Raw genomic sequence first — 26544 nt, 5'->3', positions numbered from 1 at the left:
TGCAAGAGAGATACCTGGTATGCGTCCCAAATGGCACCCTATTTCCTATTTAGTGCACTGCTTTTGACCAGAGCCCTATGAGTCCTATTTCCGGAATATGGTTCCATTTGGGAAGCTGCCCCACGCTTCAATGTGGGTGGCCGTGGATATTGTGGCTGCTTGGCTGGGAGTGAGAAGTGGAGCGAAGGTGGAAGGCGGTAAATTGAATACATTGCAGCCTGAACAAGCAGGGCTGGTGCCTATTCATTTTCATCAGGCTGTCCTGTCCTCTTAACGTCTCACTGAAGCAGCGGCTGATGGGCTTTCATGCGTCAAACCACATTCATTTGGTTTTAGCCTTCAGTCAGCAGCCGTACCGCACGCTTCCCAGTCACACCTCGGTGGTAGTCTTAAAAATGACATGAATTCAGACCTCTGACAGATGGCGTGAGTCAAGAACATCAGGCAGCGGTTTGTTTGAGAGTTTCAGATAGTCAGACCTGGAAACCTCCAGCCTTCTACATATCTGTACTAGGCATATTTATACAGACCGCCACCCTATTCAAACTGAAGATAACGTGAGTCGTACAGAGATCGGTGGTGCTCCCTTATGATAATAAATACAGGTATCAATCACCCTGCAGTCAGGAGGAATGTCAAACAGGGAATACCCTGTAAGAGTCCCAAATAGCACCCTAAACCTTATATAGTGCGATACTTTTGACCAGGGCCCATGGAACTCTGGTCAACAGTAGTGCACTATGTAGGGAATAGGGTGCCATTTGAGAATCCCTGTGTGACTATAGGACCCACTGGAGTTGCACATGTAGGCACGTAATCGACTGGAAACGTCTTGGAAAGTTTGAAAGAATGACTGTTGCTATTGGCCGTTAGGGAGCTGTAAAACAGTGGGCAAACACCTCTGCATTGCCCTCTACTAACCTAGTGGACAAACATGTGGATACAGTCTGTGTCAAAAATGTCCTATAGCCAATCAGTGGAGGAGTATGGCCCTCTGGCCCAGGCTATTGTGTCCCACCTCTCGCAGGCTATGTCTATTCCCTATAGTGCACGACTTTTGATCAGGGACGTCACTCCCTCTCCCAAGCTGTCACTGTGATCATTTTCCCAGCATTTTCCCAGGATTCCCGGGATTTGTTTTGGGCCTGCTAAATGGACCATCGGAGTGAATGTGTAGATTAAAGGAGGAGAGTGTAGCACAGGGGCCGGGCAGACAAAATAACCCCTGAAACGCTTAAGAAAATAGCCTGAAATCTATTAGCCTATAATAGCAGTTATTAGGGTGAAATTACATTTCCACAATTTAAATTGTAATTGGGTGGTTATCGTGCAATGTATTTTTCCAATGAACAAAAATCGTGTTTTACAAATATTTAGTGGATGTAGTCTTGAACTGGAGGCTAGAAACAACAGACTTACGTCCCAAATGGCACCCTATTCCCTATAGAAAGCACTACCTAGTATTAGCTCCCCGGGCCTCTTGTTTACCCAGTTCCAGTAGCTCTGCTACAGTATACTCTGTGGATTAGAGGGGTGTCGAGTCAGCTGGGTTGTTCCCCTGAGGTAATCCATCCCACTCTCTGGTTGCAATGCACATAGCACCCTATTCTGTGTATAGTACACTACTTTTATAAAGGTCCTGGTCAAAAGTAATGCACTACATAGGGTGCCATTTGAGACACATCCTCTCCACGCCTCCATACCACTCTATATTTTATTTATCTACAATACCCCCTCAACCTGTGAGTGATGGACAAGAGATGTACTGTACACCTACAGGGGTACTCAACTCTGACCCTACGAGGCCCGAAGCCTGCTGATTTTCTGTTCTACCTGATAATTAATTTCACCTACTTGGTGTCCCAGGTCTAAATCAGTCCCCTATTAGAGAGGAAAAATATAAGGTCCAGATTTGCATTTGTGGGACTTACTCTTATCTAGGCTTTAGCCAAAACACTATAATTTGTAAAAGTTATTCCACTTTTTTCTCAATGCAACACAACCTGTTTTGGTTACATGTTAGTGTGAGCCCCATCCAAGTTTTCATTTCAACTCACAGGTAGTCAAGTAAAATAACAAGGTGCTTTAGTTGAACACAGCCCTGCATTAAAAAAATACAATCTCCTTTAGTTCCCTCACAGCTTAATCAATTAAGTTTTGATACTGTTGCTCCTCCCCAGGGTCTTCCACCAGGGACGTGGGTCCTTTCTTAGGCCTCAAGAAGTCCAGCTCTCTAGAGAGTTTACAGACAGCCGTTGCAGAGGTAACGCTGAACGGTGACATGCCCTTCCACAGGCCACGCCCACGCATCATCAGGGGGCGGGGCTGCAATGAGAGCTTCCGGGCTGCCATCGACAAGTCATACGACAGGCCAGCCGCTACAGAGGATGACGATGAGGACATGGAGACATGTAAGAGACTTCTGTTGGACAAATCTCCATAAGATAGACTTCTGTTGGACATACACTACCGTCCAAATGTTTGGGGTCACTTAGAAAAGTCATTGTTTTTGAAAAAAATGAATCATTTTGTCCATTAAAATAACATAAAATTGATCAGAAATACAGTGTAGGCATTGTTCATGTTGTAAATGACTATTGTTGCTAGAAATGGCAGATTTTTTTTTTTAACAATTGTTTAATGGAATATCTACATTTTAAAAGGATAATTGATTATTAATAAACCCACAAATGCTGATGCTCCAGATACTCAACTAGTCTAAAAAAGGCCAGTTTTGTTGCTTCTTTAAACAGAACAACAGATGTGCTTTTCTTTCAAAAACAAGGACATTTCTAAGTGACCCCAAACCTTTGAATACCTCCGTAAGATAGACATCTATTGGACAGATCTTAGTTCAGGAGACATGTAAGATATAATTATATTGGATAGAAATATTAGCTAACCAAAAGCCAAATTCTTTCACACATACTCTATCATTAATTGTGTGTAGATATCAATGGAAGATAAAGTTCAAGTTACCGGATTCAAGATCAAAGATTCAAAGACCATTTCTTCTTTAAAGATTCCAGCAATATAAAACGTTCTGTTACTGTCTGTCCAGTGGAGGAGGACACCGAGGAGAGCTCTCGGTCCGGGCGTGACTCTGTGTCCACCGTGGCAGATCTGACGCCACTGCCTAACACCGAGAGACCACTGGTCAACGGCAACCGCACCGATGAAGACGAGAAGGACAAGGGAGGGAATGACAAAAAGAAACAGAAGGACAAAGAGAAGGACAGCAAGAACAAGGCTAAGAAAGGCATGCTGAAAGGCCTGGGAGACATGTTCAGGTAGGATGCGTACGCACACATACACACTCTCCATTCTCCTCTACCAGTCTTTTACCCACCCTTATAAGTGGGTCATGCCTTTTATTGTCTGAGATGGTCTCTGATTGTCTGAGATGATCTCTGAGATGCCAATGATGCATACATTATTTATTCCTAGTGGTTTTGACGGAGGTTATGTCCCAAAAGTGGTTCTGACAGAGAATGCCGATAGTGTAAAATAATGAGGAGCTCCTGTCAGACATGCAGATCAGATGTGTTTGGCTTAAAGGTTTCTGGAAGCTTGAATTGTTTGGCTGCTATAATTGCAGGGAAAATTAGAATCATTATTGACCTGAGCACTGTCAGTAGTTACACACACACACACACACACACACACACACACACACACACACACACACACTTTAATCAAGCCCAGATAAAGTATTTGAAATAACTTTGAATACTTTTTAAACACAGGTCTGGTTGGAGTGTGTTGTTAGTCGCTCTCTAAACAGAGACACCAGACAGAGGCTAGTCAGAGCTGACCCTCAGTTCTCTGGGCTCCACGCACATACACACACACTGCAGCCCAATCAATGCCTCATTACGATCAGACCACAGCATCCTCCCTCTCCTACTCTACACCAATCAACACTTGGACTCAAAGCAACACCCAATCTGCTCGCTTTGCAGCCTCTTCAAAATGGCCACTGCCCAGGCACACACACACACACACACACACACACACACACACACATACGTGTGGATCTGTCAATATGGTTGGTTTTTCAATGCTACGGTGTAGTAAAGTGAAGAACTGTAACTCATGAAAGGTTTCGAGCTGTGCTATAGTCAGACTGTCAAACCAGACCTTAACACATCAAGATGAATTTGAAATGCGTCTTATGTGATTGCAATGCATCCTGTCTGTCCATCTCATATCTCTGTCGATGCTCATCGTTATCTTCTCATGGACATTCTTTATCTGAGAAAATAACTTGACCGTAAATATATAAAGCAATGCAGTCTCTCTCCCTTTCTCTCTCTCCCTTTCTCTCTCTCCCTTTCTCTCGCTCTCTTTCTCTCTGTTGACGCTTTTTCTCAGAGCCGTTGAACTTGAAGTCTCAAGTCGCCTGCTTCTTTAGTTCAAATATGTCTTGTAAATTCCCATCTTATCAGTGGTGTTGAACTCGTGAGCAGAGAAGTGATAAGGGTTCTGTGCGCAGAATATTAAGAATATTAAATGCCCTTCTGACATGATGAATGTCCTCATCTCAAAGTTTCACTAGTGCCTCCTGTCATAAATCTCTACTGTGTCCCAAATGGTACCCCATTCCCTAGATACATAGGGGCTCTGGTTGAAAGTAGTGCACTGTAAGGGGAACAGGGTACCATTTTGGAGTCCCAATTAATATTGGGACGTGGCTGGTGTTTAAGGAGACTTAATGGAAGCCACTGGCGTGGAAAGAGAAACTGTCACCCGCTGTCTGTGTGATAGATAGGACAATTCTCAATATTAACACCTACACATCACTGTCAACCACTTTATGCTACATTTGAGGCCATTTGTTGATCAATTAATCAGGCAATAGACCTCCCCCTGCTGTATTTCGCTCCGCTCTGTTTCTCACTCTCTGAGACTCTGCAGGCCAATTTCCCTCTGAGTTAACCTAGGAAAATATATAATATAATAATATATGCCATTTAGCAGACGCTTTTATCCAAAGCGACTTACAGCCATGTGTGCATACATTCTACGTATGGGTGGTCCCGGGAATCGAACCCACTACCCTGGCGTTACAAGCGCCATGCTCTACCAACTGAGCTACAGAATGAAAACTCAGTGAAGTAGAATGTAAAAGTTGAGAGCTAAACATTTGGAGTTTTTATCAGTAGTAAGTTGGAGAGAGTGGCAGAGTTGATCACCATTAGTAGTTTACTAGTTATTATCTCTGGGGGAACTGTTTGAATGTGTCCCAAATGGCAATATATTCTATATTCCCTATAAAGTGTACTACTTTTAACCAGATCCAATAGGGCTCTGGTTAAAAGGAGTGCGTTAGGGAATAGGGTGCCATTTGGGATGCACACATAGAAATACCCAAATCGAAGCCATTTCGGTAAAATTGTCTGCTGATCCCATTTATGTTTCAGGTTTGGTAAACATCGCAAGGACGGAGAGAAAATTGAGCGTAAAGGGTCAAGCAAGTGGAGGCCGGAAGAGCTGCAAGCCTCAGAGGAAGAAACACTGAGGATGAGACTGGAGCAGGAGAGGTCAGTGTCTGTCTACACACACCATTTTGTAATAATCTTTTATTGTTATAGAGACTGGCAGGACAGTTAAAAAATAATGTTTTGTGGTGGGACTGGGATTCAATCCCACACGAATACAAGCGTAATGTGCTGAAAGGCATTGGGGGGTGCTACCCACTAGACAAGCCCCAGGACACGAGCTCAACTCAGTCTAATGAAGGATAGGGCAGGAGGGCAATGTGCCAGTCATTTGGGCACCAGGTTGTAAATGGCAAAGCATTTTACTGAACATACACACATACATACATACATACATACATACATACATACATACATACATACATACATACATACATACATACATACATACATACATACATACATACATACATACATACATACATACATACATACATACATACATACAGTTGAAGTCGTAAGTTTACGTACACTTAGGTTGGAGTCATGGTAACTCGTTTTTCAACCGCTCCACAAATGTCTTGTTAACAAACTATAGTTTTGGGAAGTCGGTTAGGACATCTACTTTGTGTATGACACAAGTCATTTATCCAACAATTGTTTACAGACAGATTATTTCACTTATAATTCACTGTATCACAATTCCAGTGGGTCAGAAGTTGTACTGTGCCTTTAAACAGCTTGGATAATTCCAGAAAATTATGTCATGACTTTAAAAGCTTCTGATAGGCTAATTGACATAATTTGAGTCAGTTGGAGGTGTACCTGTGGATGTATTTCAAGGCCTACCTACAAACTCAGTGCCTCTTTGCGTGACATCATGGGAATATCAAAAGAAATCAGCCAAGACCTCAGAAAATAAATGGTAGACCTCCACAAGTCTGGTTCATCCTTGGGAGCAATTTCCAAACGCCTGAAGGTACCATGTTCATCTGTACAAACAATAGTACGCAAGAATAAATACCATGGGACCACGAAGCCGGCATACCGCTCAGGAAGGAGACGCGGTCTCCTAGAGATGAACGTACTTTGGTGTGAAAAGTGCAAATCAGTCCCAGAACAACAGCGAAGGACCTTGTGAAGATGCTGGAGGAAATGGGTACAAAAGTATCTTTATCCACAGTAAAACGAGTCCTATATCGACATAACCTGAAAGGCCGCTCAGCAAGGAAGAGGCAACTGCTCCAAAACCGCCATAAAAAAGCCAGACTACGGTTTGCAACTGACAAAGATCGTACTTCTTGGAGAAATGTCCAAAGAACACCATCCCAACTTTGAAGCACGCAGTTGGCAGCATCATGTTGTGGGGGTGGTTTGCTGCAGGAGGGACTGGTGCAGTTCACAAAATAGATGGCATCATGAGGTAGGAAAATTCTGTGGATATATTGAAGAAACATCTCAAGACATCAATCAGGAGGAAGTTAAAGCTTGGTCGTAAAATGGGTCTTCCAAATGGACAAGGACACCAAGCATACTTATAAAGTTGTGGCAATATGGTTTAAGGATAACAAAGTCAAGTTATTGGAGTGGCCATCACAAAGCCCTGACCTCAGTCCTATAGAACATTTGTGGGGAGAACTGAAAAAGCGCGTGCGAGAAAGAAGGCCTACAAACCTGACTCCGTTACATCAGCTCTGTCCGGAGGAATGGGCCAAAATTCACCAAACTTATTGTGGGAAGCTTGTGGAAGGCTACCCGAAACGTTTGACCCAAGTTGAACAATTTATAGGCAATGCTACCAAATACTAATTGAGTGTGTGTAAACTTCTGACCCACTGGGAATGTGATCAATAAAATAAAAGCTGATATTAATCACACTCTACTATTATTCTGACATTTTACATTCTTAAAATAAAGTGGTGATCCTAACTGACCGAAGACAGGGATTTTTTTACTTTGATTAAATGTCAGGAATGGTGAAAAAATGAGTTTAAATGTATTTGGCAAAGCTGTATGTAAACTTCTGACTTCAACTGTACATGTTTTAGGTGCATGATCACTGCCCCTAAAACATGGTATTTAACACTTGTATTTCACATTATTAGAAAGTTCAGATATCAGTTTTGAGGGTGATTATTCACATTGTGATAACACCCTATAATGTTGAGTAATAACTCGTTTGACAAAATTCAACTGAATATTGCGATGTTCTCACCTATTTATGACATGTTCTTGTGTACTTACGCTGCTTCCTCTCCTCTCCAACTACTGCATTTGGGACACAACCATGGATTCCTCAAAATTAAAATGGGGTTTTTAGTAGTACTTAGTTATACAGGCATCATACAGTAAATTATACTACTTGAGGTCAAATAGGATATTGCACAAGACATGGCTGTCACTGAAATGTACCATTGATGCGAAACTCAACTAAAGCCATTAACAGGGCTTTCTGCTCGGTCACATCGTCTTTTCTATTTCTACCAGGAACCAAAGAAAGTTCAAGGGTCAACATATTGGGAAGCCTCACTGAAAGAGCCTGCTCTGTCTTCATTCCCCGGCCTGTCTTCCTTGCCCCTGTCTCAATGACTACATCCTTTTTCTGTGATACCACAAGTCAACTAAAAGCTACATTCACACATACGCTAGAGACAGGGTGAGAGTCCCAAGTGGCACCCTATTCCCTATATAGTTGCCCTGGTCTAAAGTAGTGCACTATATTGGGAATAGAGTGCTATTTGGGATGCAACTAAAAAAATCGAGAGAGGGAGTGTGTTGTTGGTGCTTGATGTACACCACCCTACTGCAGCACTGAGTGTTTCCTTTGATTTACCCTCTATTAAAGGACTGAAAGTTTTGGGGGCAATCATTGACATGAGAGCTTCTTTTGAAGCCCAGATATTTAGTGCCCTGGCTGTGGGTGATTACGATCACAACACTTCCATTTCTACGTACCATGTCATTACAGTGCTGATGCACAGCCAATCACTTGGACATGGAGACCAAATCAAAGGGACTGCCATTATAAATTTACATCAACAAAATAGCTCCCTCTGCTTTGGGCTCTCGGCTAATAAGTGTTGCAAAAATATACTGCAAGGTGAATCGATGCATAATTTATTTAGAGACACACCAAACATGTGGACATTTCAGGTGCTCTATCAGATGAAACCAAAAATGGAACATTTTTGGATATTTCAAACTTTTTAACAAATCAAAAACTGAAAAATGCAAAACGTTATGTTTGCTGCGTACAAAAGCAACACAGCTCATCACACCTGAACACACCATCCCCACTGTCAAACATGGTGGTGGCAGCATCAGTTCTTTTGGTTTGGGCCTGCTTTTTCTTCAGCAGGGACATTGGGAAGATGGTTAAAATTGATGGGAAGATGGTTGGAGCCAAATATAGGACCATTCTGGAAGAAAACCTGATGGAGTCTGCAAAAGACCTGAGACTGGGACGGAGATATGTCTTCCAACAAGACAATGATCCAAAACATAAAGCAAAATCTACAATGGAATGGTTAAAAAATAAACATATCCAGATGTTAGAATGGCCAAGTCAAAGTCCAGACCTGAATCCAATCGAGAATCTGTGAAAAGAACTGAAAACTGCTGTTCAGTGGTCAAATACTCCTTCCATCCAACCTCACTGAGTTCAAGCTGTTTTGCAAGGAGGAATGGGAAAAAATGTCAGACCTGCCTGGTGTGTTCTTTCATGATGTGCAAAACTGATAGAGACTATACATAGTGCAGGTGCATTTAACGGCGACTTACAGCTGTAATCATTAGTCAGCAAAAGGTGGCGCTACAAAGTATTAACTTAAGGGGCTGAATAATTTTGCACGCCCAATTTTTCAGTTTTTGATTTGTTAAAAAAGTTTGAAATATCCAATAAATATCGTTCCTCTTCATGATTGTGTCCCACTTGTTGTTGATTCTTCACAAAAAAATACAGTTTTATATCTTTATGTTTGAAGCCTGAAATGTGGCAAAAGGTCGCAAAGTTCAAGGGGGCCGAATACTTTCGCAAGGCACTGTAGATCATAAGCCATTGCTATACATATGTTAATGATCTTGTCATGAAATACCGAGAGTTGAGACACCCAGAAATCATCATTATCAGACCTATAGGAAACATTTGTATGAATAAATCTGCCGTGACTTACTGTATATACACACACACACACACACACACACACACACACACACACACACACACACACACAAGTATGTGGATACCCCTTCAAATTAGTGGATTTGGATATTTCAGACACACCCGTTGCTGATAGGTGTAGAAAATCGAGCACACGGCATGTAATCTCCATAGATAAACATTGGCAATAGAAAGGCCTTACTGAAGAGCTCTGTGACAACATGGCACCGTCATAGGAGGCAATAAGTCAGTTCGTCAAATTTCTGCCTTGCTAGAGCTGCTCCGGCCAACTGTAATTGTGAAGTGGAAACGTCTCGGAAACGTCTCGGACGTTTAAACGTCTCGGAGCAACAACAGCTCAGCCGCAAAGTGGTAGGCCACACGAGCTCAGAACGGGACCGCTGAGTGCTGAAGCGTGTAGCATATAAAAATCATTGTCCTCGGTTGCAAAACTGATTACCGAGTTCCAAACTGCCTCTGGAAGCAATGTCAGCACAATAACTGTTCGTCGGGAGCTTCATGAAATGTGTTTCCATTGCGGGGCCGCCGCAATGCGCAATGCCAAGTGTCAGCTGGACTGGTGTAAAGCTTGTCGCCATTGGACTGGAGTGATAAATCACGCGTCACCATCTGGCATTCTGACGGACAAATCTGGGTTACCTACCTGCCCGAATGCGTAGTGCTAACTAACGTTTGGTAGAGGAGCATTAATGGTCTGGGGCTGTTTTCTATGGTTCGGACTAGGCCCCTTAGTTCCGGTGAAGGAAAATCGTAACGCACAGCATACAATGTCATTTTAGACAATTCTGTGTTTCCAACTTTGTGGCAACAGTTTGGGGAAGGCCTTTTCTTGTTTCAGCAAGACAATGCCCCTGTGCACATAGCGAGGTCCATTCAAAAATGGTTTGTAGAAATCGGTGTGGAAGAACTTGACTGGCCTGCACAGAGCCCTGACCTCAACCCCATCCAACACCTTTGTAATTAATTGGAACACCGACCGAGAGCCAGGCCTAATCGCCCAACATCCGTGCCCAACCTCACTAATGCTCATGTGGCTGAATGGAAGCAAGTCCCCACAGCAATGTTCCAACATTTAGTGGAAAGCCTTCCTTGAAGAGTGGAGGCTGTTATGGCAGCAAAGGGGGAACAAACTCCTTATTAATGCCCATGATTTTGGAATAAAGATGTTCGACAAGCAGGTATCCACATACTTTTGGTCATTGAGTATATATCTGCATCACTGTGGTACATAGGTCTCTGCATTAAACACAATGTCCTCTGTACACTTTTGATCACATTCAATACTAATCTCTAGATGGATCTCAAGTTATAGTAAGTCAGTGTGGGTGTATCATCAATCATGCTTCGTTTCTTATCCAGAAGAAACACTTGTGTTCTCAGTGTGCTATCTACCTACTCCTCCACCCCTCTCCCTACAGACCATTACGTGGTGAACAGCTAAGGTATTCATTTTAAGTGCAAGGAGGGAGTACCTCAACGAGCACATAATTACAGCTACGCCAATTATCAACCTTTAAACTAGCAATTATCATCCCCTTGCTTCTCTCTGGGCCTCTTTACTGCTAGGGAACGAGGGAAAGAGAAAGGAGGACAGACAAGTTTGCATCGTCTAGCACTCAACAGGGAAATCTAAATAATTATGCCTCAAGAAATATGCATAATGAAATGGTAAGTCAATGAAAAGGGTTTTCCTTTTAACTGTGAAATAAAATAGTCATTATACGGGACAATATTTCTCCATAAAGGCAGTAATATTCCCCTGATGAGCTCGAAAAGAGCTCATCACACATTCTAGGCAGTCGCTGAGATGAATAGACTAAGCAATCTTTTGAATAATATTATGTTTAGATTTTTTTAGAAACAAAGTCCTCTTATAACACATTAGCACTGTAGCCTGCCCTGAGTGAAGACACTCTAAAGCTTGTTTGTAGACTCAGCGAATATCTACATTACCAGAAGGAAACAGGCCCTTGAGAGATCTTTCTTTAAACCTGGAGAAAACAAGGTTCGTGTTGCGAGTGTAGTAAGCTAGTGATGGGAAACACTGTGCTGCTGATGAGGGCAGACATGGCAATCTGCTCCCTCAGAAGCCTTTCCATGGAAGGGAGGTAAAGGGGTCACCAATGCTATGTTCTAATCAGGCTAGCTAGACTGATGGAATGAATTTGAATGTCTCCTTACAACAGCAGCTGCCCTGTACAATCTCAATCCCTACATCTTCTGAAAGAACCACTACAGCTGAATCGTCTTCCTCAAATTGCTCTGTTTACCTTGTACCACAAAAATGCTAATTGTTCCCTAATCCATTCAAATGAGATTTTCTATATTGAGAATAGCAAGTACCAACACATGTCATAATCCTGAGCCTCTATCCAAGTGGGCCAGCCAGAAAGAAGGACTGAGCTAACCGTAGGACCAAACAATGGCCTCAGCCCTGACATGTTTCTGTGAGGAAACCCTCCCAGGTCTTAATGATTGGCCCTGATGAGAGATGGAAATATCTCTACTTGGCAAAGAGTAGATGGCTAGGAGCTATAATGGGTTCTACACTAGGGAAGGAGGGGGTAGTAGATGGCATAAGAACCAGGGTTGGTGAGAGGCCTTTCCTCATTTTCCACACAGAACAATGTTCCATTGTGTTCACTGTGTAACAATAATGTGATGTCCTTTGGTGACAGCAGTGGACAAAGTACCCAATTGGCGTACTTGAGGAAAAGTAAACATACTTTTTATAGAAAATGACTCAAGTAAGTCACCCGGTAAAATACTACTTGAGTAAAAGTATTAGGTTTTAAATAGTTCTGCCATATTCTGGTTACTAGAACTCTAATAGTTAGCTAATTTTCAGTTTGTTACAAAATAAGCTAGTATAGTGTGGAGAATCATTGTACCATCAATCACTGTGAAAATATATTTGCAATAACCAAAAATGTTGTTGTTTTAGCTGTTTTGAAGCTGGTGTATAAAACCAAAAGTAAAATACGCAAAACTAAAGAACGGGAAGCATATAAATAGTGCACATAGAACAGATCTACCCCTTCTTAGACTTGTTTTCAAGTAGTGATCAATCTATAACTCACATTGCTCTGTGAATTTTGTCTGATTGCCCAAAAAGTTGCATATTGATTTTAAGTATCAAATGTGAACGTCATTGCTAAAATATACTTCCGTATAAAAAATGTCAAATTCCTTATTAACCAAACCAGACGGCACTTTTGTTTTAATTTTTGATTTAAGGATAGCCAGGGGCACACTCCAACACTGCCATAATTTACAAACAAAGCATGTGTGTTTAGTGAGTCCGTCAGATCAGAGGATGTACAGGTGATCAGGGATGTGTGAATTGGACCATTTTCCTGTCCTGCCAAGTGTTCAAAATGTAACGAGTACTTTGGGTGTCAGGAAAAATGTATGGAGCAAAAATTATATTTTCTTTAGGAATTAAAGTAAAAGTTGTCAAATATAAATAGTCAAGTTCAGATATTCCCCAAAAATAGCTTAAGTAGTATTTTTACTTAAGTACTTTACACCCTTGCATGGTGGTAAAAGCTATACAACAATGATAAAACATACTGAATGAAAGGAAAGTGGGATTAGATGTATACATAATATATTCCGGACAGTTGATTCACCAGACAGAAGCTTGTCGGTGTCCCAAATGGTACCGTATTCCCTATATTGTGCACTACTGTTGACCAGGCCTAGTGCACTATATGGGGAATATGGTGCCATTTAGGATGCACTAAACAATTCTGTTTTTCTGTCTAGCTGTGAAGAGAAGGCCCTGACCCTCACCTGAGGAGTAAATTCATACAGACAGTCAATTAGAGGTGGATTTTCTCTAGCCTCTGGCCTTGACCAATCAATATGTGTTTTACCGGCGGATTTGCAAATCCCAACTGATCCTTGGGAAAGGAACTGCCATTACAGATCAGACATTGATTAGGTTAAAGTTTCTGCTTCTCCACCCTTCCCAAGGTAGCCTACTCAGACCGCCACATAATTTCTAACTATTTCACTGCAGCAGTGGAAAGTTTACACAGGGGTTTAAAAATACATATGTGTTATAGAAAGAAGGTGCCTTTTACAATAAGGATGTAAAAATGTTTGTCTCAAATGCACAAATTCACTGTATAGGGCTCTGGTCAAAAGCTGTACACTATATAGGGAAGCCTACCAGACGAGCTAAATTCCTTCAATGCTCGCTTTGAGGCAAGCAACACTGAACCATGCATAAGAGCACTAGCTGTTCCGGATGACTGTGATCACGCTCTCCGTAGACGATATGCGTAAGACCTTTAAACAGGTTAACATTCATAAGGCCGCAGAGCCAGACTGATTACCAGGACTGCATACTCGGAGCATTCGCCGACCAGCTGGCAAATGACATTTTCAACCTCTCACTGACCCAGTCTGTAATACCTACATATTTCAAGCAGACCACCATAGTCCCTGTACCCAAGAATGCCAAGGTAGCTGGTCTAAATACTATCTCCCCGGAGCACTCATATTTATAGCCAGGAAATGCTTTGAAAGGCAGGTCTTGTCTCACATCAACACCATCGTCCCAGACACGCTTGAACCACTCCAATTCGCATACCACCCCAACAGATACACAGATTACGCAATCGCTATTGCACTCCACACTGCCGTTTGCCACCCGGACAAAAGGAACAACTTTGTAAGAATGCTGTTCATTGACTACAGCTCAGCGTTCAACAACATAGTGCACTCCAAGCTCATCACTAAGCTAAGGATTTAACACCTCCCTCTGTAACTGGATCCTGGACATCCTGATGGGCCATTTGGTGAGGGTAGGCAACAGTGCTTCTGCCACGCTGGCCCTCAACACAGGGGCTCCTCAGGGATGTGTGCTTAGTCCCCTCCTGTACTCCCTGTTTACCCACGACCGCGTGGCCGCACATGACTTATAATTACCTTGGCCAACGACACAACAGTGGTAGGCCTGATCCACAACGACGATGAGACCTGGAAGTGTGGTGCCACGACAACAACCTCTCCCTCAATGTCAGTAAGACGAGATGATTGTGGACTACAGGAAATTAGGTCGGAGCACGCCCCCACTCACATTGACAGTGCTGTAGTGGAGCGGGTCGAGTGTCCAAACCACAAAGGACCCATCATGGTCCAAACACACCAAAGCAGTCATGAAGAAGGCACGGCCATGCTTCTTCCCCATCAAGAGGCTGAAAAGATTTGGCATGGGCCCTCAGATCCTCAAAGTTACACAGCTGCACAATTGAGAGTATCTTGACTGGCTGCATCACCGCTTGATATTGCGACTGCTTGGCATCCGACCAAGGCGCTACATAGGTTAGTGTGTCCGGCCAAGTACATCACTGGGGCCGAGCTCCCTGCCACCCAGGACCTATATGCCAGGCGGTGTCAGAGGAAGGCCCTAAAAATTGTCAGACTCCAGCCACCAAAGTCATAGACTTTTCTTTATGATACCGCTTGGCAAACGGTACCAGAGCGCCAAGTCTGGGACAAAAAAGGCTCCTGAACAGCTTCTACCCCCAAGCCATAAGACAACTGAACAGCTAATCAAAATGGCTTCCCGGACTATTAGCATAGATTATATATTTTTTGCACTGGCTCTATGCACTCTCACTGGACTCTACCCACACAGTCACACATTCTACAGTCACACAGTCTACATAGATACTACATATGCTTACACACGCAAAACATACACATGCATATTGACTCCACACAGACACACTTTTAAACTCTTTCACACTGTTTACACATGCTGCTGCAACTCTGTTTATTTATTTATAATCTTCTATCATGATTGCCTCGTCACTTTTACCCCTACCTACATGTACATATTACCTCAATTACCTCAGCTACCTTGTACCCCAGCACATTGACTGTACTGGAAGTCCTTGTACACTGAGAATATAAAAAATGAAGAACTGCTCTTGCCATGACATATAGACTGATCAGGTGAAAGCTTTGGTCCCTTGTTGATGTCACTTAAAATCCACTTCAATCAGTGTAGATGAAGGGGAGGAGACAGGTTAAAGAAGGATTTTAAAGCCTTGACAATTGAGATATGTGTGCCATTCAGAGGGTGAATGGGTAAGACAAAAGAGCCTTTTAAAGGGGTATTGTAGTAGGTGACAGGCATACCGGTTTGTGTCAAGAACTGCAATGCTTCTGGGTTTTTCATGCTCAACAGTTTCCCGTGTGTTTCAAGAATGGTCCACTACCCAAAGGACATTCAGCCCACTTGACACAACTGTGGCAAGTATGGAAGTCAACATAGGCCAGCTTCACTGTAGAATGCTTTTGACACCTTGTAGAGTCCATGCCCCGACGAATTGAGGCTGTTCTGAGGGCAAAAGGGGGGTGAAAATGTTTGGTATACTCTGTATATAGCCTCATTATTTCATTGTTACTATTTCCTTTTGTGTTCTTTTTAATTTAGTATTGTCTGGAAAGGGCCCGTAAGTAAGCATTTCACAGTAAAGTCTACACCTGTTGCTTTCAGTGCATGTGTCAATTACATTTCAATAGGGTGTCATCCACTGTTTTCCTTTTGAATCCATAAAGAAACATTCCGTGTCTCCTTTCCTCCAGGATCCAGCTTAAGACCCGGGAGCTGCGGGAGCGGCAGGCACGGGAGAGGGACTACGCTGAGATCCTGGACATCAACCTGAGCCGAGACGAGGAGCACCCCTATGCCGGCATCGGGCCCCTGGACACGTCCCTGGGCAGCGGACACAGCCGTCCCCAGAGCCCCCGAGACAACGACCACCACCACCAAGACTCCTCCCTCTACACACAAGTCGGCAAGGCCCGCAACGCAAACGGACGCCCTCCCTCCGCCGACAGGTAGGGGGCCGAGGGTCGGTCCTACGCTATGAGGGGCAGAACTGGGTTTAAATACTTTGGCCATTTGCTCAATCCTGCCAGGAGTGGCAGATGGGCAGGGTTTGTCTTTGAACCCGGGGCTGATGAAGAGAGGTAGTAATACCACTATAAATACCACTATCAAGAATTACTATTACTATTAACTAGCACTTCTGCCTGGCACATTGTTTTTATGGACCAATTCATCGTGCTAAAGACCATCATTCAAACCCTGGTGATGTTGAAGAACTCATTCCTTTATAGGTAAAATAGTATCTTGCTGTGCCTAGGTAACGTTAGGCCAAACACTGTTGCACTGAAGTGTCTTAGTCCAGTCAACACACCTCACCCCAGGAAAATAACCACAGGAATGAAAGGCAGTTAAATATCACCACTCTACTGATAGGGACTCACTGGTGATTACCTTGGTCCTGGGGGGGAAAGGGAGGCAACATTTCTACATTTTCACTTACTCACTCCTGTTGCATGTTCATAAAATGCATCCCAAATGGCACCCTATTTCCTACATAGCTGCGCTTTTACTTTTATAGGCCCTGGTCAAAAGTAGTGCACTATATAGGGAATATAGTGCTGGTTTAGGACTGTAGATAAACCGTTTGTGACTCAGAATCGAAGTCTGGTCCTCAGGCTGATCCGGTTTACTTTCCTTTGGGATTGGCATCTGTCAATCATCTCACACCATTCCCTGGACTCTGGTGGAATGGAAGATATTTTCATTTGACCAACTTCAACTTAATTGTCCCAGATTGGTTTTATAACAATACTCCAACATATAATCGTACATCAATGATCTGTATTCCTACCATGTATTCATTCATACTCAATGTACCAGTGACAGTACTGTACATCACACATGAAGCTATGATAAACCATAAGCCTGTGCGCCCTCTGTCTACAGCAGTAGTCCGTGTCTGCGTCCCAAATGGTACCCTATTCCCTATTGTGCAGAACTTTTGTGCACTACATCGGGAATATGATACCATTTGGGACTCTGACCCAATATTAGTGTCATTTGGGATGCAGAACCAGTATTAAATTGTAAGTCTGTATGCCTGAAGCGTATTACAGAATGAATTATGTGATTTCTCTAGCCAAAGAGAATACAGGGTGTTATTTCACATGTTCCTATACTCACAGCAGTGTGTATATTATTAATACTGTATGTAGTATTGATTTGTAAATTGTGCTGCCACAGTGTTAGTGTTCTGTTATACAGGTAAATGCCAAAATAAAGGAAACATAGTGTCAACATAGTGTCTTAATTGGGTGTTGAGCCAGAACAGTTTCAATACACCTTGGCATAGATTCTACAAGTGTCTGCAACTCTTATTAGAGGGATGCAATACCATTCTTCCACGAGAAAACGCTGTCTCAAACACCGTTCCAGAATCTCCTATAAGTGTTCAGTTAGGTTGAGATCAGGTGACAGACGGCTAAGGCATATGGTTTACATCATTTTCATGCTAATTAAACCATTCAGTGATCACTTGTGGATGGGGGGGGGGGGCATTGACATCCTATGGGGGCATAGCCAAGGTACCCAAAATAATGGCCTACCCAGCATTTTTATACATGACCCTAAGCGTGATGGGATGTTAATTACCTTAGGAATCACAGCTGTGTGGAAGCACCTGCTTTCAATATACTTTGTATCCCTCATTTACTCAAGTGTTTCCTTTATTTTGGCAGTTACCTGTAGTTCTAGATCGAGGATGTGTGAAGAAGTGAATAGCATTACCATGCACTGCTGCTGTTGAACGAGACTAGCAATATCATAGAGCACTTGTTCAATAAACAGTCAAGGACTTCATGTTTGTGTTCATGATGCACCACAACGATTCAGCTCCATGGAGAAAGGTGTAGAATTCCGGGAAATTCTCTACACCGCCAATGTGGGGGCCTCTAAAAATGTTATCTAAAATTCCACCGGGCCAACCGCGCCCATTGCCACGCCCACCTACTAAGCCCTTTTTTGATAGAGGAAAAAACCCTGACTTCTACTATGTAGTTCAGGGCTAATGCTATGATTGAGAGACTGATTTAATTATTGATATGTGACCCACAATATAATATCTACTCATGTCCATGACACGAAGACCTACGGTATGTGTTACTATGATACTGGTGGACATTGGACAGTCATACCCTGTATGTGAGGGGTGATGTGCTTTCTAAACTGCCCTTGTTTGTCTCCGAATGTGAAAGCCAGAATAGTGCAGTTTGGGGACTAGTCTCCTCCCTCTTTCATTCCTCTTAGAGCTGGAACATCACCCATTGCCCTTTTTGTCTGCTTGGCAGAGAAGGAAAACAAACCTGCAGCTGCATAAACATGCAGTGGATTTCATTTTCTAATTGCCTACAGAAGTTGCTTGCAAAACTGCGGACCATCAGAACTTTCAATTTAACTGTGCAGCGTAAAATGAGTCTGCCGGGAGCTTCATGAAACCCAGAGGAGAAGTCAGCCATTTCCTCCACCCTGAGAACCATGACTGACTTCTGTCAACTCAATCATATTGTTGTGACAGGCAGAGTCTTAAATGGCACCCTATTTCCTATATAGTGCACTACTTCCGACCAGGGCCTGGTCAACAGTAGTGCACTATATAGGGAATATGGTTCCATTTGAGACACAACCATACTGGTGCAACATAGTTGAAACAGCATAGAGCTTTCTGTGGAGTTCATAGGCATTGGTACTGTGTATTAGCCACCAGTATGGAACTGCAACATGGCTGGTCTAGTATGGGCTGCCTGGTAAAGGATTTATAGAGTTAGTGAAAGAAAATGATTTATGTTGAAATTACTGTTTGTTGTGCAGTAATTGTTATTTTGGTAGGGGTCCTATATGTATTGTATTGGTGGTACCGTAGCTGTAAGTTAAGAATATTCTCTCTCTGTGACCTAGTCCTTCATGGTCCTCTGCCAAATTGCATAACCTCTCCTGGATATTGTGGTTGGTCCTACTTGCCCCCTCCGTCTGCCAAAAAAAATATTGTGCAAAGCCCAAACTTATCTCAGTAACCTTTTCCCACAATTACTGTGAATATTTCACAAGGTCTTGAGTTCAAATTTGACATCTGGTAACATTTGTCATAACCTTGTAAGTCCTAAGCCCCCAAATAGACTGAAAATGCAATTATGTACTTGGAAACAACTGTGTTGGCCATAACAATGCAGTCTACTTTAGTGAGAAGCACAGAGCACTGGGAACAAAGCGGTCACCCAACACTTTTTTGGTAAACAGCTGAGGAACTGGGCTGAAGTAATGTAACAACTCTCAAATTCATAGACCATCCATGAGATCAAAAATACCCCCTGTCCAAAAAAGAGTGTTCCAATCCCTGTTTGCCCCTTTTAATGTGTTCAAGAGAGGTGGGCTTTCATAGGTGTATATATCGTGAATACCTGAAATGCAGTGTTCCATCACATGATGGAGTTTAAACGAGTGTATTATCTCCTGTGTCTGTATTGTGTCATCCCCCTCCAGGAGAATAGAGACCCTGGTTGAATGCTCCCTCTGGGATCTTATGTGATTTGATTCCCCTTCTCTGTCTGTGGCTGTTATTATTGAATCTGCTCTATTGTGTTCAGTTAGGCCTGTAAGAAAACTCCCTCGGAGCAAAGCGACATACAGGAGTGGTCACATCGAGTCACAAACACACCCGAAGCATTATATGAAACAGCTAGCCAAGCAGCATCTGAGAGGCAGTCACAAACACACCCGAAGCATTATATGAAACAGCTAGCCAAGCAGCATCTGAGAGGCAGTCACAAATGGCACCCTATTCCCTATATAGTGTCTGGTCTAAAGTAGTGCACTAGTGACATTTGGGATGTATAATGAGGTTCTGGGAGCCTGATAAGGCCCTAGAGTGAGTAACATCACACCACGGGGGGTCACTTCAACCTTGATCCGTCTGCTCAGCTTTGCAGATGAATAGAAAAGGCAGTTGAATGTGGGACCACTCGGGGGTGGGGCTGTGTGTGTGCGCGTGCGTCTGAGGGCAATTAATTCCCACATAAAACGTGGGTAAACACACGGGTAATCCCCCTTTATTCAGACAGAGGGCTTTCAGATACCCAACAGGAGTCCCTCGAGTCTCTCTCACACACACATACACGCCACAGATTCTACCACCTACGATGATGGGGAAAGAATGGGTGTTGTGGAAAACCAAACTGTCAAGAGAAACCGTGAAATCGGTAAGAATGTGTGGAGAGAAAGTCACTGTTTGAAATAGTGTAGATAAAACAGCAGGCTGAATAAGCTGTAGACACTACACACAAACCTCATCTGTCATTTAAAATGATACGTTCATTTGATAAACTATAATCCAACGTTTGACCTCTTGCTAATGTCTTTATCTGCTGATTATCTATCAATCTGGTATATAGGAATGTTCCAAATGGCACCCTATTTCCAATATAGTGCACTACTTTTGCCGTGCCTTATGGGGTCTGGTCAAAAGTAGGGCAATATATTTGAAGTACCGGTGGCATTTGGGACGCAGACAGAATGTATAGCTGATGCACTCTTGGACCCGTTACTGTAATTAACGGTTTACTCAGTAAACCATTGTGTGCTGTATTTGGTCATATCAGTGACTGTTTAAATATGTGTCATCTCTGTACTGTCATCTCCCATCTGCTCTTCTGTGACAGAGTCATCCCTTAGTTAATCTATAGGGGAGACATGCCTTTCTGTTCTCTGCCTAATCCAGGGATCCTTCCTGGCCAACAACCTCTGGGGAGGCAGGACTGGACAATATGGTTCTATAGAAATCCTGTCTAGGTTTGCAAAATCCCGCTTACTTTCCCAAAATACCTAGGTTTCCCAGAAATCCTGGTTGGAGGGTTTTGGATTTCCTGCTGATTCTCTCCTGATTACCATTTAGAGAGAACCTGGGAATTTGGGAAAAGTTACTGGAATTGTGCAGCTCTAATCCTGTCTGAATGTGGGAGAGTATACCTCTGTGGCCATTGTCTTTGTCTCCACTGTTCTGGCTAGGTTGTTGGTGTTTTATACAGCTTAGTTCCAGTCCTAAAAAGGTTTTGAAGCTCTTATTTACCTTGACAACGCCAAGGTTTAAAGCTGAAAAGAAGGTTGTGTGAATGTGAGTGGGATGGGTGGCAATGTCAGTAGGTTGAATCAGTGCGATTTGTGGCAAATGGCACACTATTCCCTATACAGTGCACTACTGTTGACCAGTAGTGGCACTATATAGGGAATAGGGTGCTATTTAGGATGCTGCCTGCATCTCCTATCCTTCCCTACTAACCTATGATAAGCCTCAAATCTGTTTACTGTATCTGTGTCTGTCTGTTTTCATGCTGGATCAGAATTACTCCCGTTTCTATCACACACACAGTAATGTACAGTAAATCAGGTTCGAGCCCTCCAATATGCTGCTGTTTAGTCAACCCTGAGGTGTTTATTTTAGGATGATCATGTTATAGGACTGGTGCTTTTAGTAATAGCCAGCAAAATTAGGACAACGCAGACAGCAATCTTTTGTATTATGTATTTAATTTAGACTTTATTGAAATGTATGGAATACTGAGATGAGTACAGTTTACCTAAATAATTGTATTATCCTAATGAAATGTAGGCTTAAGGGATGGATGCTAAAGCCCCACTGAAACAAAATGGTCGAATACCATTACAGTATGTATTCCCTCTAAGTGCCCATGGATTTTCTATCTTGTCATTTCATTTGAAGGCTGCTCCATTTGTGAATAATGTGGCTTACTGTTCAGTGCAGGACCCTACCCAGAGAGACAGAACTCCTCTGGGGGTTGGATGATGCATCTGAACCCAACAGACATCTGATTATCAAAGAACCTTTGGCTCAGTGTGGTGTGTACACACACACGCACGCACGCACGCACGCACGCACGCACACGCACGCACACGCACAGAATACGTTCTGGTCATTCAGGGACAGTTAGATGGCCATCTGTGCTGCCCAGTGTTGACCCTGTCTGATGTCTGACAGAAAGATGTAATCATCTCTCCTCTCATATCTGGCTCCAGGCGGACAGAGTCCTTATTCGTGCAATAATAGGGGCTTCCCTCTGGGGTCACTGTCTGAAGGCCTATTCCAATGACACGCTAGGCTGGTGGAACAACAGCAATTTTATTACACTACTATGTTCATGGTTTTATGTGTTTGAATCCACTTGTTTTTGATCCATCCTAAAAAACAATCCCTTAAGTGGCTTCAACATTTGCATTTCCAACGTCCTAGCTGTTGTATCTGCTTCATACACACCTTTCTTTCATGCCACTGGCCTCATTATGTACTTCTGACATGATTTCCTCTTGGCTCCATCACTTCTGGATCCATCCAGCTAAAAACACATTTGGTTTGACTTCTCCTGTGGACAGCCTAGGTTCACTTCACACACCACCACTGACCATGTAACACTGAAGCCTGCCAAGCCACATTTACACCAATCACCAGTCGTTGGTGTTTGGATGCTTTTTCTATCAATGTCTGCACCAAATGGTACCCTATTCCCTACTCCTCACCCTATTCCCTATATAGGGCACTGGTCAAAAGTAGTGCCCTATAATAGGGAATAGGGTGCCAATTGAGATGCAACCTATGTGGCTAGACAATCTGGACCCTCTCTTTCTAAAATTATCTGCCGAAATTGTTGCAACCCCTATTACTAGCCTGTTCAACCTCTCCTTTGTATCGTCTGAGATTCCGAAAGATTGGAAAGCTGCCGCGGTCATCCCCCTCTTCAAAGGGGGTGACACTCTAGACCCAAACTGTTACAGACCTATATCTATCCTACCCTGTCTTTCTAAGGTCTTCGAAAGCCAAGTTAACAAACAGATTACTGACCATTTCGAATCCCACCATACCTTCTCCGCTATGCAATCTGGTTTCAGAGCTGGTCATGGGTGCACCTCAGCCACGCTCAAGGTTCTAAACGACATCATAACCACCAATAAGAGACATTACTGTGCAGTTGTATTCATCGACCTGGCCAAGGCTTTTGACTCTGTCAATCACAACATTCCTATTGATAGACTCGACAGCCTTGGTTTCTCAAATGATTGCCTCGCCTGGTTTACCAACTACTTCTCTGATAGAGTTCAGTGTGTCAAATCGGAGGGCCTGTTGTCTGGACCTCTGACAGTCTCTATGGGTGTGCCACAGGGTTCAATTCTCGGGCCGACTCTTTTCTGTATACATCAATGATGTTGCTCTTGCTGCTGGTGATTCTCTGATCCACCTCTACGCAGACGACACCATTCTGTATACTTCTGGCCCCTCCTTGGACACTGTGTTAACTAACCTCCAGACGAGCTTCAATGCCATACAACTCTCCTTCCGTTACCTCCAAACTGCTCTTAAACGCAAGTAAAACTAAATGCATGCTTTTCACTCGATCGCTGCCCGCACCTGCTCACCTGTCCAGCACCACTACTCTGGACGGCTCGGACTTAGAATATGTGGACAACTACAAATACCTCTGGTTAGACTGTAAACTCTCCTTCCAGACTCACATTAAGCATCTCTAATCCAAAATTAAATCTAGAATCGGCTTCCTATATCGCAGTCAAAGCATCCTTCACTCATGCTGCCCTCGTAAAACTGACCATCCTTCCGATCCTCGATTTCGATGATGTCATCTATAAAATAGCCTCCAACACTCTACTCAACAAACTGGATGCAGTCTATCACAGTGCCATCCGTTTTGTCACCAAAGCCCCATACACTACCCACCATTGCGACCTGTACGCTCTTGTTGGTTGGCCCTCGCTTCATACTCGTTGCCAAACCCACTGGCTACAGGTTATCTACAAGTCTCTGCTAGGTAAAGCCCCGCCTTATCTCAGCTCACTGGTCATCACAGCAGCACCCACTCGTAGCACGCGCTCCAGCAGGTATATCTCACTGGTCACCCCCAAAGCCAATTCCTCCTTTGGTCGTCTTTCCTTCCAGTTCTCTGCTGCCCATGACTGAAACGAATTGCTAAAATCTCTGAAGCTGGAGACTCACATCTCCCTCACTAGCTTTAAGCACCAGTTGTCAGAGCATTTTACAGATCACTGCACCTGTACTTAGCCTATCTGTAAACAGCCCATCTATCTACCTACCTCATCCCCATACTGGTATTTATTTTGCTCCTTTGCACCCCAGTATCTCTACCTGCACATTCATCTTCTGCCGATCTACCATTCCAGTGTTTAATTGCTATATTGTAATTACTTCGCCACCATGTTTTATTTATTTCCTTAACTTACATAATTTGCACTCACTGTATATAGAGTTTTTGTTTTCTTTTGTTCTACTCTATTATTGACTGTATGTTTTGTTTATTCCATGTGTAACTCTGTTGTTGTATGTGTCAAATTGCTACACTTTATCTTGGCCAGGTCGCAGTTGCAAATGAGAACTTGTTCTCAACTAGCCTACCTGGTTAAATCAATAAATATCAAGAAAATAATCCACCGCTGGAGGTTCACTGCCCTGCCTTCTCCTCCAGAGCGTTAACTCACCCTAAACTGGGCCGTATTATGACATTAACACGTTGAGGAAGGGAATTATAAACTGTTTGACTGAAGACCTTTGAACTGTAGACTCCCGTTGCTAGACAACACTGCACATCAGAGAGGACAGGGCATACAGGGCATACAGGGCTGTGGATCATCTCTACTCATAAAGCCCCAGCTCTCTTCCAGACCTGAATTCATATACTATTTGAGATCTTTCAAGTACTTTAGCCCTGTTTATTGAACTTGTCTGGAGAAATTAAACTAATTTAAAGGGCAATCCCTGCTCAACTGACACTCTAGGCAGGCTCAAGCAAACCCTCAAACTATGTAATAGATTTCAAATACTATTTGAACCCAGGTCTGCTCTCTCCTCTGGCTAGATGTCTAGGTCTGATCATAGGGAGAGAGGAGGAGGAGGTTCTGAACAGAGTTTTTGATGGTGACACAGTGGTATTTACCTATTTGGGTGTGCTGCAATAGAGATGAAGAATCCATGGAGAGGGACCCTCTCTACACAATCCAGATTTGAATCCTATTGAGAGGAGAGGGATGCGGAGATGTAGAGAGAGAGGCTACTGCCTGGCTTTTAAGATGGCTTGGTCTTTGTTAGAATCATTGATCCCATTAAGGCCTGGGCTGTATCACAAATGGCATCCTATTCCCTATATAGTGCACTAGAGCCATATGGACCCTGGTCAAAAGGGTCGCAGCCATAGTGTGAGTCTAAGCTTTGGAGCATGGACAGACAGCCCTTGGATGAGCACTGTTCTGAAGGTCATCCTAACAAGATTATAGATTAAATTGTCCAAATGGACAAGTATTTAAAAATCATGCAAAAATCACTATCAAACAATTAGGCTACGCCGATCAGAATAGGATCAAAGTGTCCTCCGAATGCGATGTGCTGCACACTGTCCCACCAATCTCTGCAGAGTGCATTGTATAACAACCAATGCTGCAAACTATGGTTGTAAACCGTCTCTCAAGCGCTCAAAATTTGCTAGGATTTTCCTCTATTCAATACTAGCCATGTAATTCTGACGACAAAGTAAACACAAATATTATTAGATTCCGAACTCCTGTGCTGTCAATATCTCCCTGGCCATCCACCAGGAGATGGGTGTGCAGGCTTTTGCTCCAGCCCTGCTCGAACTCACCACATTGTAAAAAATCAGCTGCTCAACAGGGCCTTGATAAGCTGACTAGTGTGTTTGAGCAGGGCTGGGTCAAGAGCCTGCACACCCAGTAGCTCTCCAGAGGGTTGACAGATCACATGTTTTATACAGTAGCCTATTCATGCAGTATTTTACATTATGGTGGGTTAAGTGCCTTGCTCAAGGTCACACCGGCAGGAGATATAATGCGTTGGATCAGAGACCAGCAGCCTTACATTGTCAATACCGGTGATAATAATGCATGTTATTTTGTGGTTTCTTGCATCATAAAACACAATTTTCAGTCACCTTTTTGGCCCATGGTGTTACAGACCATTACTTTTTTGGGGACAA

The 26544-nt window shown here is 43.2% G+C and overlaps 1 protein-coding gene across 12 annotated transcripts in view; it reads left to right on the top strand.

Moving 5' to 3' along the window:
- Positions 1-26544, top strand: part of pard3ab (par-3 family cell polarity regulator alpha, b) — a 243694-nt gene that overhangs the window by 174603 nt on the left and 42547 nt on the right. For 10 of the 12 annotated variants that reach the window (XR_008065181.1, XM_052463672.1, XM_052463668.1 and 7 more), the window contains 4 exons: positions 2181-2411; positions 3023-3290; positions 5424-5543; positions 16228-16482. Coding sequence is in view for 11 of the 12 variants with exons in the window: in XM_052463672.1 (XP_052319632.1) it covers positions 2181-2411; positions 3023-3290; positions 5424-5543; positions 16228-16482 (874 nt within the window). In the remaining variant the exon portion in view is untranslated. The remainder of the gene's footprint in view (positions 1-2180; positions 2412-3022; positions 3291-5423; positions 5544-16227; positions 16483-26544) is intronic. The other 2 variants (XM_052463671.1, XM_052463669.1) reach the window with 1 other exon arrangement.

This window comes from Oncorhynchus keta, chromosome 15 (genome assembly GCF_023373465.1).
Source record: "Oncorhynchus keta strain PuntledgeMale-10-30-2019 chromosome 15, Oket_V2, whole genome shotgun sequence".
Taxonomy (NCBI): Eukaryota; Metazoa; Chordata; class Actinopteri; order Salmoniformes; family Salmonidae; genus Oncorhynchus; species Oncorhynchus keta.
This window is presented reverse-complemented; position numbering and strand designations above follow the sequence as displayed.